This window comes from Lepidochelys kempii, chromosome 4 (genome assembly GCF_965140265.1).
Source record: "Lepidochelys kempii isolate rLepKem1 chromosome 4, rLepKem1.hap2, whole genome shotgun sequence".
NCBI classification, from domain to species: domain Eukaryota; kingdom Metazoa; phylum Chordata; order Testudines; family Cheloniidae; genus Lepidochelys; species Lepidochelys kempii.
Window position 1 is genome coordinate 10,229,115 of NC_133259.1, and position 16,975 is coordinate 10,246,089.

Genomic DNA, 16,975 nt, shown 5'->3' on the forward strand with positions numbered 1-16,975 from the left:
CCCAAGGTACAAAATATTACCCCCGTTATCCTTGGAATGGCCACTACCACCACCAAACTAATACTGGTTACTGGGGAAGAGCTGTTTGGACGCGTCCTTCCCCCCAAAATACTTCCCAAAACCTTGCACCCTACTTCCTGGACAAGGTTTGGTAAAAAGCCTCACCAATTCGCCTAGGTGACTACAGACCCAGACCCTTGGATCTTAAGAACAATGAACAATCCTCCCAACACTTGCACTCCCCCTTTCCTGGGAAATGTTGGATAAAAAGCCTCACCAATTTGCATAGGTGACCACAGACCCAAACCCTTGGATCTGAGAACAATGAAAAAGCATTCAGTGTTTTACAAGAAGACTTTTAATAAAAAATAGAAGTAAATAGAAATAAAGAAATCCCCCCTGTAAAATCAGGATGGTAGATATCTTACAGGGTAATTAGATTCAAAAACATAGAGAACCCCTCTAGGCAAAACCTTAAGTTACAAAAAAGATACACAGACAGAAATAGTTATTCTATTCAGCACAATTCTTTTCTCAGCCATTTAAAGAAATCATAATCTAACACATACCTAGCTAGATTACTTACTAAAAGTTCTAAGGCTCCATTCCTGTTCTGTCCCTGGCCAAGACGACTACAGACAGACACACAAACCCTTTGTTTCTCTCCCTCCTCCCAGCTTTTGAAAGTATCTTGTCTCCTCATTGGTCATTTTGGTCAGGTGCCAGCGAGGTTACCTTTAGCTTCTTAACCCTTTACAGGTGAGAGGAGCTTTCCCCTGGCCAGGAGGGATTTCAAAGGGGTTTACCCTTCCCTTTATATTTATGACAGTCTGTATTCGCAAAAAGAAAAGGAGGACTTGTGGCACCTTAGAGACTAACCAATTTATTTGAGCATAAGCTTTCGTGAGCTAAGGGTCTCTACTGAAACTCAACCTATGTCTCAGTGGTCATTGTAATCCTAGCGGAACATATGTGTGGACAATGCTTAAGGACTTACGTAGATATACTGAAAATTATATTCTTAAAGTCTGTGAGTTGGGCCCAGTCATCAGAACGTGAGAAACTGGTTTCTTGCAGGCAAAAGATGTCTGTCTGTCTTCATGTGAATTGAATATTGTATGTGCTGCAGGGAATGTCCATTTACAGGCCGAGCAAAATGCTAATCAAGTGATTGCAAAGTCCCCCGTGGAAATTCCAGACAGAAAAACACAAGTAGTGGGGGATATCTTGGGCCCATGGATTTTTGGCCTGTAAGCATAGGGACAGCGACAAACTCTGCATCTGTCCACTGAGGAGGCAGGAGGATAGCATGAGCGGAAGGTCATAGCCAGGCCTGGCTGTGGTACGCTGGAGGGATTTTGGGTTTGCTTTTGCTCTATATGACATGACAATGTCTTATTAGTTAAGCTTTGTAGTGGTAAACACCCATTTTTTCATGCTTTGTGTGTATAAAAAGATCTTCTATGCTTTCCACAGTATGCATCCGATGAAGTGAGCTGTAGCTCATGAAAGCTTATGCTCAAATAAATTGGTTAGTCTCTAAGGTGCCACAAGTCCTCCTTTTCTTTTTAGTTAAGCTTGGGTTCTAGCATGTGTATTATGATTTTATTTCATACATAACCCTTTGTTTCCAATATTTCTGCTGGCTACCCTTTGGATTGCTGTTCTTTGTTCAGTAAATTAGTGGCCGCTTTCTCTGTAAGTGAACCTAAGTACTGTGTGTTACACAGAGCTGTGCTCTATGCTTAACTGGTAAGGGAGCAGAGGATCGGGCAGTTCTGTGCATGTCCAGTGGATCGGGGACGGGGCACTCCAGGGAGATACTCGGGCGGTTGGTGTGTGCCCATCGCTAAGCTGTACAGAGACAGCGGGGCCTGGAAGGCAGAGCTTGTTTTGCCAAAGGCTGGTGGTGTGGAGGAGCGGACCCCTGGCAGGCACAGACAGGGCTTCCTCACCCTAAGGGCAGGTGGTAGTGAGGTGCCTCACAACCCTGGATTACCGTGGGAAGCATCACAAAGGGTTTCCCAAACAAGCTGTTTTTTAATAGTCCCTGTGATGGGATGTCCATGCCAAACAAGGCCTGAAGGGGTAAATTAGGCCAATTAACCTTATGCTGCACCTGGAGGGAAACCTAGGGAGTGCTAGGGCCTATTGGCAGATGAAGTTCAGCTGTGGGGAGGAGCGGGGCAAGATCTATAAAGAGCGGAAATTGGCAGGCTGGGAGAGGAGACCTGCAGTTGCATTCCCCGGTGCAAGGGGGCAGAGCAGGAAGCGGTCAGGGGAGAGTAGGAAGCCATCCAGGGAAGGAACAATCGGGGCTGGAAGAGTAATGCCCACAACAGCTGGGTTGACGGTCTCTGGCCTAGAACCTGCTGCAGAGGGTGGGCCCAGGTTCCCCTAACCAGCCACTGCAGGAGTGGGACAGACCAGGTAGCGGGGAGCGGATGGCCTGGGATGGGGTTTGCCGCCAAGGACTTGCGGTATCCCGGAAGGAGGGAGAACGTTAATGTGAGTTGGCTGGAGGGCTAAGCTGTGAAGAGGACGTGCTACGGCTCCGGGAGCCTGTGGCGCTGTGGAGTGAGTGAGGGGATTGAGGGACTGCGTAACCACAGGGAGGGGCATCCATCCAGGTGGCCGAGCTAATTCCCCAGATGAACGGCCAGGAGGTGCCGCTGAGCAGTCCCCAGAATAAAACAACAGGCCTCACTGGGAGCTGCTGAGTCCCTGCTGCTCACTGTAGTCAATGGGAGATGTGGGTGTGTAGGTTTTAAGGATCAGGGCTAGCTTTAAGGATCACTGCCCACTCAAATGCTGCCATGTTTTCCCCGGCTGAAAGTCTATTTTCCCCCTTCCCCATCACGCTGGGTATGAAAGGGGGATTGTGTCTGTGCAAAGTCAGAACAGCTGGCGGGGGAGTGGGGATAAGATTGTTACTGATTCCAAGATTTTAGTATAGAACAGCTGGAGGGCATGTCTGGCATTACAAATGACCCATATTAAATAATTCATGCTACAGCTGCAGGAAGGAGAGGGAAAAATGCTGGAGAACAGCACACCTGAGCAGCTGCATCATCTAATCAGCTGCTGGAGTGATGACAGGGACCTCCGTGTCTTCATCAGACACGCTGCCAGATTCCTAACTGAGATACGTGCCAATGTCAGTCAAGCTCCGACAGCAACAGATGCCAGCCAGGTGTCACGCACTGTAAGTGCAGAGATGGGTATGGGACAGGATGCCTACTCCTAGCATGCTTTGATTGTGTCTTTCTTGTCTCAGACATTGCATCCCCTAGAGAAATGATATCCTGTTTACCTTTAATTATCCTGGGAGCTCCATGCTTCTTGAAATATTATGTATGGCTTCTAAAAGTAAATCTCTCCCAAAGAACTCTAACCTCAGAGGCAAGATGGAAATGTAGAAGAAATGTACAAAAGCAACCCAAATAATCAGGAGAAAGTTTTCCTTCCTCATTTTCCTGCACATTTCACACTTTTTCTTTTCTTCTTCTTTTGGACGTCTATGAAGTCCAGACTCTCCTCTGATTCCCAAGTCCTGTTGGATGACTGAGTAGAGCCTCGATTGGCTTATGCATCTACTGAGTCTGAGCTCCTGGGGGGCCCGGGTCGGGATTGTGCTGCGTGGGTACTGTTCAGACAGAAGCCCAGACCCCAGCAATTGGCTCCACACAATCAGTAAGAGGTGGGTAGGAGAAACAAGACCGTATCCCTACAGCCCTGCTTCCATGTGAAACTTATATATTTAAATTCCTTGGAGGTATAAATACTATTTTTTTAAAAACTAGGAGGTGTGAGAAGAGAATTCGCCTCTTTTCCCATGGGAAAGGTCTCTGTGCATGGATGTGACGTTGACTGCAGCCTTCATGCTGGAGTGTCATACTGGCAATGGAGAGATGATCTGCAGCTTGTTTTGCAGGATCCCAGACTAAGTTAAAGGGACCCTGTCCACTTAATCACCCTTCTGTTTGAATCTTCACCTACAGTTGATGCAAAATATAGCAAATGCAGCTGGTTTTGAAAGATTAGCCAGGATGACTACGTTCTTAAGTTTCTTTTGCACATCCGAGAGCCCCTTGTGGTTGTAACCTAGTTATTTTTATTACAGTAGCAGCTGCAAAAGTTTGGGTAGGGGAAGGTCCCAGACTACACTGACAAATAAACTCCATCCCTGTGAGATGCTGCTCACAGTAGATTGTGCCGATGTGCCATATGTAGGCATGTGCCACTTGTCTCCCCTCGGCGGGGCTTCATTATGCACATGGGTCCCGCTAGGTTCCTTTGGGTTGGATCCTTGATTGGGGTGGAGTGGGGGAAATAAATAGGGGGATTTCCCAAACGCCACCCACTTGTGGCACCAAATGAGATATCACTCGTGGTAAATTGTGCAGATCTGTGACTCTCCCCCTTCCCGCCCCCCCCCTTCATTGTAACCTGAGGGATGAGGCAACAATGTGTACATTTAAATTGTCATCACAGATGTTGAGAGAACCCCTCCCTGAGCTGAACGGGGCAGTTCACACTCCCTCAGAGGTCGTGTTCCAGGCATTCTGCACTCTCATCTAAGGTTTGATTACGCTCAGGTCAAGTTTCTGAGGTTTGGAGAGGTGCTGTTACAGCATTTAGGCCCATACCACCCGTGTCTGAGCCCTGAGCCCCACGGAGGCCCCGGTCGGGATTGTGCTGGGTACTGTTCAGACAGAAGCCCAGACCCCAGTGATTGGCTCCATCCAAGGCAGACACTTGTGCCCATTCAGAGCCAGTGGGGGTCCAAGTCTACTCACACACTTCTGGTTACAGAGTGATTCATACTTGTTGCTGTTTCTCTTGTGTGGTCAGTTTCCTTTGTTTCATGTGGGCATTTCACACAGTAATGGGCAGCGAGATTCTTTTGGGGTATTTTTGTAAAATCACAACTAATGGCCAGGCAGGTGTATGACCAGTTCGAGCTGGCCAAAGAACCATGGGCACTTAGCTGAAACTCTTCTATTTTGTCAACGTTTGAAAAATGTCTCCCAGCTCTATGATAAATGTATTTTAGTCATCTAGATTTACAGTTGTCCCCTTTAACTCTAGACATGGTGGAATTCCCTTTTTTTTAATGTAGGGCATTCAGCATTTCATTCCGAAGATGCATAATGCAGTGTGCATGGGGAAAGATGCTTTAAAGAATTTGCAGGATGTTAAAGGACTTGATGAACAGGCACTAAGATTGGGTTGAGTTTTGACCTCCTCTACCTGGAAAGCCATTTTCAGGTGTGAATTTAAACCGATACAGTTATACCAGTCCAGCATGTTTGTGCTACGCCCTTATTCTGAAATAAAAGCGTTCCCAGGACTTTCCAAGTCACATAAACGAAACCCTGAAAAGCCATTCTTACAGAGAAGTAAGTGTTCACACAGTGGGATCATACCTGTATAACTGGTAAAATTTCCCCATGTAGACAAGGCCTCAAATGACCCATTGTAAAGCTTGGTTAGTAGCCTGCCTGTCTTCCTAAAGCATCTGAAGGGAGGCAGAGCTCTTGCTGCAGCTGCTTCCTCCAGATACTGTGTAATGAGGACCGGGTGTTCACTTGGATGGCATTAGTGTCTCATACAGATTAGGTTTGTGGCTGCCTTACTGGGTGAGTGTTCTCCAATTGTTTTGAATGTGGATCCCTTAAAGTACGTTTCAGAGGCTGTTGGTGGTCTGTGAACCAAAGGCCAGCTCTTTAGGCTATGTTCTGCAGTTGCCTTTGGCTTGGTGAGTTATGATTAGGGCAGACAGTACCCAATACCATTCCTCACAGTAGGCTGGAAAACTGCTGCTTACGGTTCCCATGCCTTATGAGGTGCAGTAATTCAAGATCGGGGTTAGGACAAGAGGGGGAGTAGACCCTCTACCATTCTGAAAGCAGCCCGGGCTAATGCAATGACTCCCAACTTTATTAGTTCATATATCACCTTCTTAAATGGTTGGGAAGTGAATGGCTGGAATGTCACACACCACAGTTTGTACTTCGCTATGGTGTCTCCCTCTTCTTCAAGACCTTACACCGAGATGAAGAGCTAGGAACAATATGGTCCCCACAAATTCCACAGCCAACTCTGTTGCAACACTGCAGCCTTCCTGTTAGGGTTGGTAGAAACCCCCACATTTTAGTTTTTGCCCAAAATTTTGAAGGAAATGACAAATGTGAGTTAGGTTCAAAATTCTTCATGGACGTCTTTGGGAGAAAATTCAAGTCAACATGTGTTTTGTTTTCAAATGGAAAAATTCCACATTGGTTTTTGAAAACCCAAGTATATCAGTTTTTGCCTACCCGCTGGGACAACTGAGTGAAGGAGAGTAAATGGAAAGGGGGAAACTTCCTCCCCATCCAGAAAACCAAAAGTTCTAAACTAAAACAAATTTCCAGTTCAGAACAAAGCAATTGTTTCACTTTGAACATTTTCCAGTAACTTTCACCGAAACAAAAAATTTTCATGAAAGTTTGGCTGTGTCAAAAGAACGCTTCAACCATAAATGTGACCAGCTCTGTTTTCTACAGAAAAAATTCATTTGGATGTTGCCTTACGCACATAACTAAATGTTCCCTCTCTTATACAGCTGCCAGTCAAAAGACAAGGCTGACAAATGCAAGAGACAGAATCACAGTTCAGGAGACTGGAGCATGGGTGTGGGGTTTACTGACAAGGGGAAGTGATTACTTGAACAGAGGGATTTTTGAAGGAAAGAGAAGTTTGTAGATGGCAAGGGATTTATTTCAGGTGTAGAGGCAGAATAACAGAAAACACTGGAAGGCAAGGGGAGCAGTGAGGTGGATCAAGATAGGAGAGAATATGAGGAAGGGGGCAGGGTTCTAGATGGGAGCAAGATTATGGATTTCAGAAGAGTGAGGGGGGATTTGATAGCAGCCTTCAACTACCTTGATGGGGGATCCAAAGAGGATGGAGCTCGGCTGTTCTCAGTGGTGGCAGATGACAGAACAAGAAGCAACGGTCTCAAGTTGCAGTGGGGGAGGTCTAGGTTGGATATCAGGAAACACTATTTCACTCGTCGGGTAGTGAAGCACGGGAATGGGTTATCTAGGGAGGTGGTGGAATCTCCATCCTTAGAGGTTTTTAAGGCCCGGCTTGACAAAGCCCTGGCTAGGATGATTTAGTTGGGTTGGTCCTGCTTTGACCAAGGGTTTGGACTAGATGACCTCCTGAGGTCCCTTCCAACCCTGATATTCTATGATTCCACTGGTGTCTGCTTTGCAGCTACTGGATCACTACAATCTTCCTACAAAATGACAGTCACCCTTACTATGTAGTAAAAGTCAGCATTGAACTAGGCAGCAATGGTCAATTCTGAATTAGGGAAAACAGTTAGGGTCACTTTCAGCCTGCTAGATGAGGGCACAGTTAGAAAATACTATCTTTACTTGTAGACTGAACAATTTGATCTGGGACTGGAGACCAAACCAGCATAGAACCCAGAGATGTCACTATGGGGAGTAACTCTAGACTGGAGTCCTTTAAAAATGTCACAGGGAATTGTACGGAAACAAGCGCAAAGTTAACACACCTCAGTACAACATGGCACAAGCTTTGCATGACTTTAATTAGTGTAACTGGTATATCTTATAATGAACGTGGTTATGAGGACATCAAATATCCAATTGGCTGCACTTAAAGCTTCCCATTCTTTCCCCACCCGCCCCAAGTAAAAATGACCACCGTCCCAGACTGAGTGTTAGCTCTGCCATCTGTTGCCTTTTTTAAATAAAAGCAGCCTTACCGATTCATTCATTGCCAGAAAGCTAAAGGCAAAAGGTGAATCTGTGCAAATTATCATCCTAGCCTTCTGTGAATAAAGACGAATACACTAAGGTGGGGCTGTAATCCAGGGCAACTTGGAGGAAGGAGAATTGCTGAACAGCTAACCTTGCTGGAACTGGGAGATCTCGGAAGCTCCCTCAACACAAACAGTCCTTGCTGTTTTCTCTGGTATCTCATCAACCGGTTTTATTACTGATGCTATGGTTGTGACATCCCATCACATGACTTTGGCTGACGTTTTGTTCCCAGTAGGGCATGTGGGGGGCCTGGCATTAGAAATAGCCTGTTATATGGTAACTGCTTTTGATATGCCAGCAACGGGCTACTTAGATCAAAAGCTCTACGAGGCAGGGACCTCCATATTTGTGTCCGTGAAGCACAATGTCCATCAATTAGGTGATATGAAAACTACTGGGGAAAGACCTCTCGCTATTTAAAAAAAAAAAAAATCCCATTAGGAGATAGCATAGTGGCTCCCTTCTTCTAAACACTCACAACCGAGACTAGGGATGAGATTTTTCATCCATTATGACCCACTTAATGTTCCCACCTGATCTAAGTAAATGGGAGCAGAATTAGTCCAATGTTGTGTTCCTTTGAATACCCTAAATCTGCTAATTCCCCAGTTCTTTCCAAAGAAGACTGGAGACTCTATTTTTTCTGAAGAAGTTGATGATGAACTTTTCAGAAATGTTTAGGCTTATGATGTGCTAACTTGTGGAGGTGGGAGGGACGGAGCAAAACACGTGGTCTTCCCTGAGCGGGTCACCTCTAGCCTTTGATCTTGAATTGTTTAGTTTCCTTGACACACTGAGACATTACATTGACGTTAGGTACATCCAAAGTAACTAAATGAAAGAGATTTAACACAAGGAACGGGGAAATAAAAAGCAGATCTAATCTTTGTGGGTGCCAAGAGATGGTAGGGAGTGTGGTCTAATGGGCAGAATCAAAGCGAAAGACTTGGTTTCTTTCTTGCTGTGCCATTCGTGACCATGGGCAACCTCTCGGTGTTTCCCCAACAGTAATGTGACAACACTTAGCGGTCTCCAAGGTGTTTGTGAGGCTTAATTAATGTTCATAAAGAACCACAAGATCCTTATTTGACAGATGCTATAGAAATACCATGTATTTTTAAGCAATCCATAATCTATACCTTTAGGATATTACAGTAGGAATCCCACGTAATGTACAGAGCAATAGTAATGGCCCCAACAAGGGTACCTTTCTATGATTTCTCATGTTGGACCAAATTCTGTTGGGGAAAGAGGCAAGCTTTTGAACTTTAAAGAGTTCTTCAGGCTTGGGAAAGGTACTTTGTATTTAGCTGAGGCACTAAGTGGAACAGATTGTTAAGCATAAGGAGTTAACACTTGCTGGTTTCTCATAGTCCTTTGTATTCATGCAGATCACATCTTTTGAGGCTGTCAAAGCAGTTTAGACCCTAAACCTCACAACAGCTCCTTAAAGTGATGCCAGGGAACTGCTTATCCCGATTTGACTGCGGGAGACTGGACTGACCGCATACATTCCAAGTGTTCACTAATTCAAGGTGCTGCTATGTGGGAGTGCCCAAGGTAAGCCACCCAAGTGCTCTGAGGCAGGGAATCTCTTTTTGTTCTGTGTCTATACAGTACAATGGGGCCCTGCTCCATGACTGGGGCTCCTTGCGCTCCTGCAGTACCAATAATTAATAGTTCGTGACTGGTTTTCAGACACGCTCTGTGTTCTCCGTATAGATGACTTTTATTCCCAACAGCAGGGCCCCTGCACAGGTGTCTCATCCAGTGCAATTAGCACCACTGTAGCAAAATGTCCCGCTGCACTCAAGCAGTTTCCTGTGCCTTCTATTTGACAAAGGGGAGTGACCACTGCAAAGTAAATTTCCCACCAAGCTTACGTTTTGGGAGTGCAGGTCTTGGTTTACCTGTCAAACTGGTAAAATGGAAATGCATGCCACCCACCACTGTAGCCTTGATGAGCTATTGCGTGTCAACCTAATGATGATGTGTTGGCTTTTTATAACAATCGAAAAACTACTCTGAAAAAGACAAGGGTTGGAGTTTCATAAGTTGGATCATGTGCTCCAAGGGGAACTGCTATGGTGTATTTAAACAAGCCAAGTCTGTTTTGATCTCCTCATAAATGAACCCATATGGCTTTGTTTACTGGTAGCAGCAGCAGGATTAGTAAGCACAAACTCTGGATTAAAAATACTGGATTGTTTTAGCAAATGACCTTACCAGATAGAAATATCTGTAAGAAAACAATTCAGTAAAGCAATATATGTAGCAGATGACGACACTTCTGTCTCACTGTATATTTGTTTCCTTACCATACTGGTGATCTGTCAGGTTTCTTTTATGTAATAAATAAACACACCCAGACTTGTTCACACAATTACAAAAGAAAAGGGAGAGAGAAATGATTGAATTGCTCTGAAAATTTGCTGCAGGGAAGAGCTATTAAACATTAAGTTGAGACTTTCAAAGCAAAGCACTCCAGGGGTTAATTTCAAAGAAAGGTGTGTGTAATTCCCACAGGCTTTTGAAAACCTCCACCACATCTTCTAATTTTGGGCCTAATTCTGCAATCTTTACCTCCTGTTAAATATTAGTGACTCATCCTAGCAGCCTAAACGAAGGGAAGGGCAGCAGAATGGGTTTCTCCTATTTGCAGTTTATTTTGGGTACAACCATATTCTTCACTAGCAGCAGTCAGATCCGAGGGAGTGGTGTTTTGAATACGAATGTTGCACTTCGTGGAATCTTACGTTGCCACGGTGCTGACAATGTATGGGTTCTCTCCTTCCCAAAAAGAAAGTTCCCAACCCCCTGCTGGCATTTCTGCCACATGCCTTCCTTGCAGCAGCAGCAGTGGTCACCCCTTCCTGTTTATCACTGATTTTCCACTTCAAGGTGTAACACGTCAGTGTGTAAACCTGCCACTCACCATGACACAGGCGGTGAATTTAACCTTCACCTGGCTTTATAATGATGACATTCTGAAAATGAGACACCCTGGCAAAGATGACCAACTATAAGAGCATCAGTTTCTGGCATGACCCTGCTGAGCTTCCCTTTTCTCTACTTCCCAGCCTCCTGGGTAATTTGTTTTGATCTTTTGGTAATAAACTGTAAAAGCCCTGTACTGCACTGCAGAGCTCTGACCAGACCCCCATCCGCTCTGAACAGACAGGGAAGATTAAAGAGGAATCAAAGGAACAGAAGCCATACAGATGAAAACCTTTCAGTGATTACTTCCCGTCCCCTCACTGAGATTTAATATAATTTCCTCCTTAAAAGCATAAACTCAAATTTATTGCGCTTGTGGAGTGACTGCCTTTGGTTTCGAGACCGTGACTGCAGTCTGTCAGCTTCAGTTTAGTCCCATTGCAGTTGTGATTCAGCATTTAGTCTTGTCTTAAAATTAGGATTCCCTTGTGAAACAGAGGAAGAAGCAGCAGGAAGAGAAGAAGCTGGCATGGAACTGGAACTGAATGCATACCAGGTGACTTGTTGTTGTTCTACTGTGTAAGCACTTATAAATAAGAACATTTATTTCTTGTCCCAATTAACTTTCCTTTGCTAAGAGTCGTCATAGAGAGGGTTGTTGTAGTTTCCCCAGGATCCGTAGTCATGATCATCCAACAGCCTTCCATACGAAGAATGTCTGGGAGGGCGAGAGGGAGGGGAAAAGACAAGTCTGGGATTATTTAGGAATGGTTTAGAAACACCCTATTCCAGTGCTATTCCTATTCAGTGCACAACCCTGTAGAAAGGATGCCCTCGCTCCTGCAGACATTGAAAAGCACCTACTGCTAAAACCCATCTTTGTAACCAGGCCCAGGGAACTTAATGTGTGAGAGGATAATTGGTGGTGTTTAGGTCCAGATTAATTTTAGGCTAGGGTTTTGATTCTGATTAGATGACAAGTAAATCACATCACAGCTCCAGGTGCCTAAAATCTTTAAAGATCAACTCTCTGGGACAGTGAGAAGTCTAACACTAGCTGTTTTTTGTAAAGCTGCTTCTTTGGTCCAGTTCAGGGACATGCTTAAAACACAGCCAGATCATGTCTATGCTATAGGAATGATCTGGGCTTCAGTGCTATCAGGGAACAATCCTGTCCCCTGACTGTGCACTGCAATACAATTGGGCCCTTTGATCAGTGAGTTTTTTATTTCAATTTGCAGTAGGCCCCATGCCTTCTAGTTTCTAATTCCTGTGGGTGATCGATGATTCTGTGTTGTGGTATGAATGCACTTGAGTGTAGTAGATGGTCTGTTGTTCCTCTGCAGGGAGTTAAAACCGTACTGCTTGTATATAGATATTAATGTTGCCTCTTGATCTAGAGTCAGGTCTGGTAGTGTACTGAGTGCTATGGATTTTTAATAGGGAGGTGTGTTAAGCTCTGAATATTTAGTGGTCTGTGGGCCGGATCTTAATTGTGTGAGAAGAGAATGAATGCATGTTTACCATACTTTTTGTCTCTCTTAGTGATCTGTGATGAAGCCAGTGCATGGGGTAGGAGAACAGGCTGAACACTGCAAGGAGTGAAAACTCATTCACCTTCCTAAATAAATTTGCTTTTTGACTCTGTTCCCATCCCTCTCCTGTTCGTTTTTTGTGAATATTCGAGCACATGAGATTCCTGTCAGAACATCTGTGGAAATAATGATTTTTTTTTTAATGAGACTAGTTGCAGAAAGCAAGTTCTTTGTGTCTGTATGTGTGTAAATATGCAGGCTTTTCACATGCTTTTATAATTTTGACATTGGGGCTTTGAACTCATCCCTCAGAGGCAGGAAAGGGCCTCTGCTCCTATTCAACACTGCTTGGGAGACATGGTTGTGGATGAGAGGTTGGCATGCAGCCCACTATTTGTATGTATGGAGGATGGGAAAGAACTTGCTTTCGCTGAATGTTTATTAAATGCTGGCTTGTTGATATTTGTATAGGATGGTGTGCATAGAATATCAGAGTTGGAAGGGCCCTCAGGAGGTCATCTAGTCCAACCCCCTGCTCAAAGCAGGACCAATCCCCAATTTTTGCCCCAGATCCCTAAATGGCTCCCTCAAGGATTGAACTCAACCCTGGGTTTAGCAGGCCAATGCTCAAACCACTGAGCTGTCCCTCCACTCCATACATGTGTAATATACAGTGGCCTTTGGGATCCTGCAGTTCTGTTGTTGGTATTTTAACAGAATGCGATTCGCCCTTGGCAAATTCCATGTCAACGTCATGCCAAAAATGCCCCTGGAATTTAATTCTGAAATACCTTAAATCTTCTAAAAATTTCTGCAATTGCACCTGAGATTTGAGAACCTTCCTAGAGACCCCAGTTCACGCTGTGCCCTACCTGAGCAGTAAAAACCTCTTTCAATTTCCAAAGCAGCGCGTTCTTGTTCAATGCAATCCACTCCCTTCTTCAGCCACACTTAAAAGTTATTCTAGTCAGCGAGAATGCCAGCTGAACACGTGACTTTCAGGAAATACTTGGCCAGGGAGGGCTGTGTCCGTGCAAACAAGACATTTATTTTTACAGCAAGACTAGCTGGCTGTTGTCTGCTTGATTTACTAATCTATTGATTTACTAATCTGCTTGATTTACCATCTATTTTCTAGTATCCCTCCACAACACCAGTGATAACTCTGCACAGGACTATTTTGGTTGTGCCCCAGCCTGACTGGCATGAATCACTATGAAGTAGTTGAAACAAAAAACCTTGCTTACCTCAGCCTCAAATTAAACCCAATTAAAGATGCTCCATGTAGGCTGCAGTGGTGTTCTTATTTTAAGGTCACAGATAGGGTATGAGTAAAGCTTGCTCGGGGGATAATTACTGTTTATGGTCACAACACATTGCACTGCTGGCTCTGGCATGTGAGTGACGCCTTTGTAATGAGAAAAATGCCAGCTTGTACCACTGAAAACTGTATAAAATGGGATTGCTACAGCGTCTCCTCCAACTCCCAGCCTCTTTGCACTCAGATAATAGCGCACCTTCGATTGCCCCCTAGGTGCACCAAGGGAGGCATGGGATGTGGTATCTCTCACTGTCGGCTAACCCAATAATGGCTGAATGCTAGTGGGTAGATGCTTGGTGACCCTGATAAAAGGAGCCAGGGCTCTTATTCCTGTGGCCAGGGGTCGACACCACCATTGGCACCCGCCGCTCCCTCGTCAAAAGGCTGAAATGCGCTTCAGTCCCTAGAGCTGGGCTCCCCGGGGTCTGAGGCACAGTGGTGGGCCAGCAGCACACGCAAGCTTGCATTGCCGCAGCCTGCCTCCTGCTGCTAGGGCTCGAGAGCAGAGCAGTCAGGCTTGGGCCTCTCCTGACGCGCAGTCCAGGCCGGATAGCAGCAGTGCCCCCAGCTCTGCTGTATTAGCATCAGCTGTTGCACTGAAGGGAGGAGACATGTCAGTCCCATCAGTGTGAATACAGTTGGAGAGGAGAATGTGCTCCAGCTTGTTCCAGTTACTGAGCTGCTTCCAGAGATGGTGTCCCTGGCCTCTGTTTGCCAGAAACGGGGAATGGGCGACAGGGGATGGATCACTTGATGAGGACCTGTTCTGTTCATTCCCCCTGGGGCACCTGGCACGGGCCACTGTCGGAAGACAGGACACGGGGCTAGATGGACCTTTGGTCAGACCCAGTGTGGCCGCTCTTATGTTCCGGGTAACCATCCTTTTACCAAGTGAATGCTTACCTGATCTTAAGGTATGCTGCCACCCCAAACACCAACAGCACCACCAGAATGACTGTCACCGTAATGGCTGCAATGCTTCCTGCAGGGGGAGAGGGGGAGGAGGAAGGAAAGGGCATAAACAGACCTTTCAGTGAGGTCATAATATATCAAAGCAATTACCCCTGTCCCCTTCCTGTTCACTTGTTTGCAGTGCACGGGTTAACACTATATGCTGGCCACATGTGGATCACCTCCTCATGTAGGGAATGCGGTATTTGCTGTCAACCCCAGATGCCTCATTGAGAAGGAACGCTGTTCATTCACTGCACATATGAGAGACTATGGCTAAGATCGGTCCTTGTTTGTAACTGAGGCCTGGATGTGAATGGGGACTTGCACTGTGGAATGATTCTGAAATGAGACTGCCCTTTAGCCTAAGCTCCCCCTCCCTTCCCAAGCTGTCTGTTCCCAGGGCAGGGTCTATTCCAGGGGTTCTCAAACTGGGGGTCAGGACCCCTCAGGGGTTTGCGAGGTTATTACATGGAGGGGTGGCAAGCTGTCAGCCTCAATCCCCAAACCCCGCTTTGCCTCCAGCATTTATAATGGTGTTAAATTATATTTTAAAATATGACAGGTTTCAGAGTAACAGCCGTGTTAGTCTGTATTCGCAAAAAGAAAAGGAGGACTTGTGGCACCTTAGAGACTCAGTATGCATCCGATGAAGTGAGCTGTAGCTCACAAAAGCTCATGCTCAAATAAATTGGTTAGTCTCTAAGGTGCCACAAGTCCTCCTTTTCTTTTTAAAATATGAATTTATAAGGGGGGAGGGGCGCACGCAGAGGCCTGCTGTGTGAAAGGAGTCACCAGTACAAACGTTTGAGAATCACTGTTCTATTCCTCTCCTTTACATACAGTAACTTTTACCTGCAGACATCAGGCAAAGTGACCAAACCAGGAACCTGAGTCTCTCTGGTTTTCACTGATGTCAATCAGGAATGCCCCTGCCGAAGTCAATAGAGCCTCACTGACACAAGCCTGCATGATGGGAATGGGGCCCTAAGGCTAGATTTTTCTAAAGAGTTTGGTGCCCATTTAGGCACCAAAATAAGTGGCCAGAATTTCAAAAAGGGCAGGCTAGGTGCTCAGCTCATAGTGGCACAATAGAAGCTGCTGGATGCTGTGGACTTTAGAAAATCTGGTGCTTAATTAGGCATCGAAATGAGAGCTGAGTGCTTGGAAAATGAGGTCCCAAGTGTCAGGGTTGGGCCCTTGAAAATTTCTCTCTAGTTGTCTAGTTACATCCCATCCAGGCTTACTGCTTTTCTCCTGGGCTGGGCTCATGTTGCTCTGTTCCTCTTGCGTGCGAGTGTTACTAGGTACACGCAGCGGGGTTAGGAGTGGTTGAAGGCTTCCCTGCTGAAGGAGGAAGCGGTGGTGCAGCTCTGGCAGGAGCAAAAAGAAAAGGAGTACTTGTGGCACCTTAGAGACTAACCAATTTATTAGAGCATAAGCTTTCGTGAGCTACAGCTCACTTCATCAGATGCATATCGTGGAAACTAAGCTTTTGTGAGCTACAGCTCACTTCATCAGATGCATATCGTGGAAACTACAGTTTCCACGATATGCATCTGATGAAGTGAGCTGTAGCTCACGAAAGCTTATGCTCTAATAAATTGGTTAGTCTCTAAGGTGCCACAAGTACTCCTTTTCTTTTTGCGAATACAGACTAACACGGCTGTTACTCTGAAATCTGGCAGGAGCGTACATGACGCCTTTTAATGGCTCAGTTAAAATCTCCTGGGGGCGTTTTCACAAGAAGTGAATAAGCAGGTTTATGGATGGATGAGCCGAGCCTGGGTCCCTGACAATGTAGAGTCGCTGTTTAGGAGCTGCCCTCAGAACTGACCTCATTTAAATTCCCAGGGGGACAAAGAGGGGAAAAGTTTTCAACACTCCTTCAAGTTACAGGTTTATTTGTAAGTAATGAGCTTCTGAGCCAAGTGGTTCTGCAGCCTCTAATAAGGTATTCAATGGGCTACAGGCTGCGGGGGCTTCCTGACAGTTATTCAATGGTGCCTGTTAATTGGCTTCACCTTGCAGCCCCTCCACCTTAGACTGCAATGCTAATGCCCTACTGATTCCATTCTGCAGCCTGCGGACAAAAGGGTTTCCCCTCAGCATTGCTATTAGCTTAAGAAGACTGCCAGGGCCAAACGTCAAACAAAATCTTCCCTTGCTCACTTTATGCTCTCATCTGCTTGGTATGATAACATAGGGGTGGGGGAATGATAACATGGGGGAGGGGAAAATACTTGCAATCTTTATATTTCCCTTTGCAGCAGGGAGATATTTGATACGAGTTGGGCAGCTTTATATTTTTGTAACCGTGATGCTCTGGTAAAGGCAGCAGAATGGATTTGGATAAAATAAACACCGCAAACACTGGAAGCGTGTGTGTT

The 16,975-nt window shown here is 45.5% G+C and overlaps 1 protein-coding gene across 1 annotated transcript in view; it reads right to left on the reverse strand.

Annotated features, from left to right (window-relative positions):
* Positions 1-7,774: 7,774 nt before the first annotated feature.
* The window catches only part of PARM1 (prostate androgen-regulated mucin-like protein 1), a 53,959-nt gene continuing 44,758 nt past the window's right edge, over positions 7,775-16,975 (reverse strand). The window contains exons 3-4 of the mRNA XM_073340360.1: positions 14,538-14,616; positions 7,775-11,496 (exon numbers count right to left, since the gene is read on the reverse strand). Of these exons, the coding sequence (XP_073196461.1) occupies positions 11,412-11,496; positions 14,538-14,616 (164 nt within the window). The 3' untranslated portion in view covers positions 7,775-11,411. The remainder of the gene's footprint in view (positions 11,497-14,537; positions 14,617-16,975) is intronic.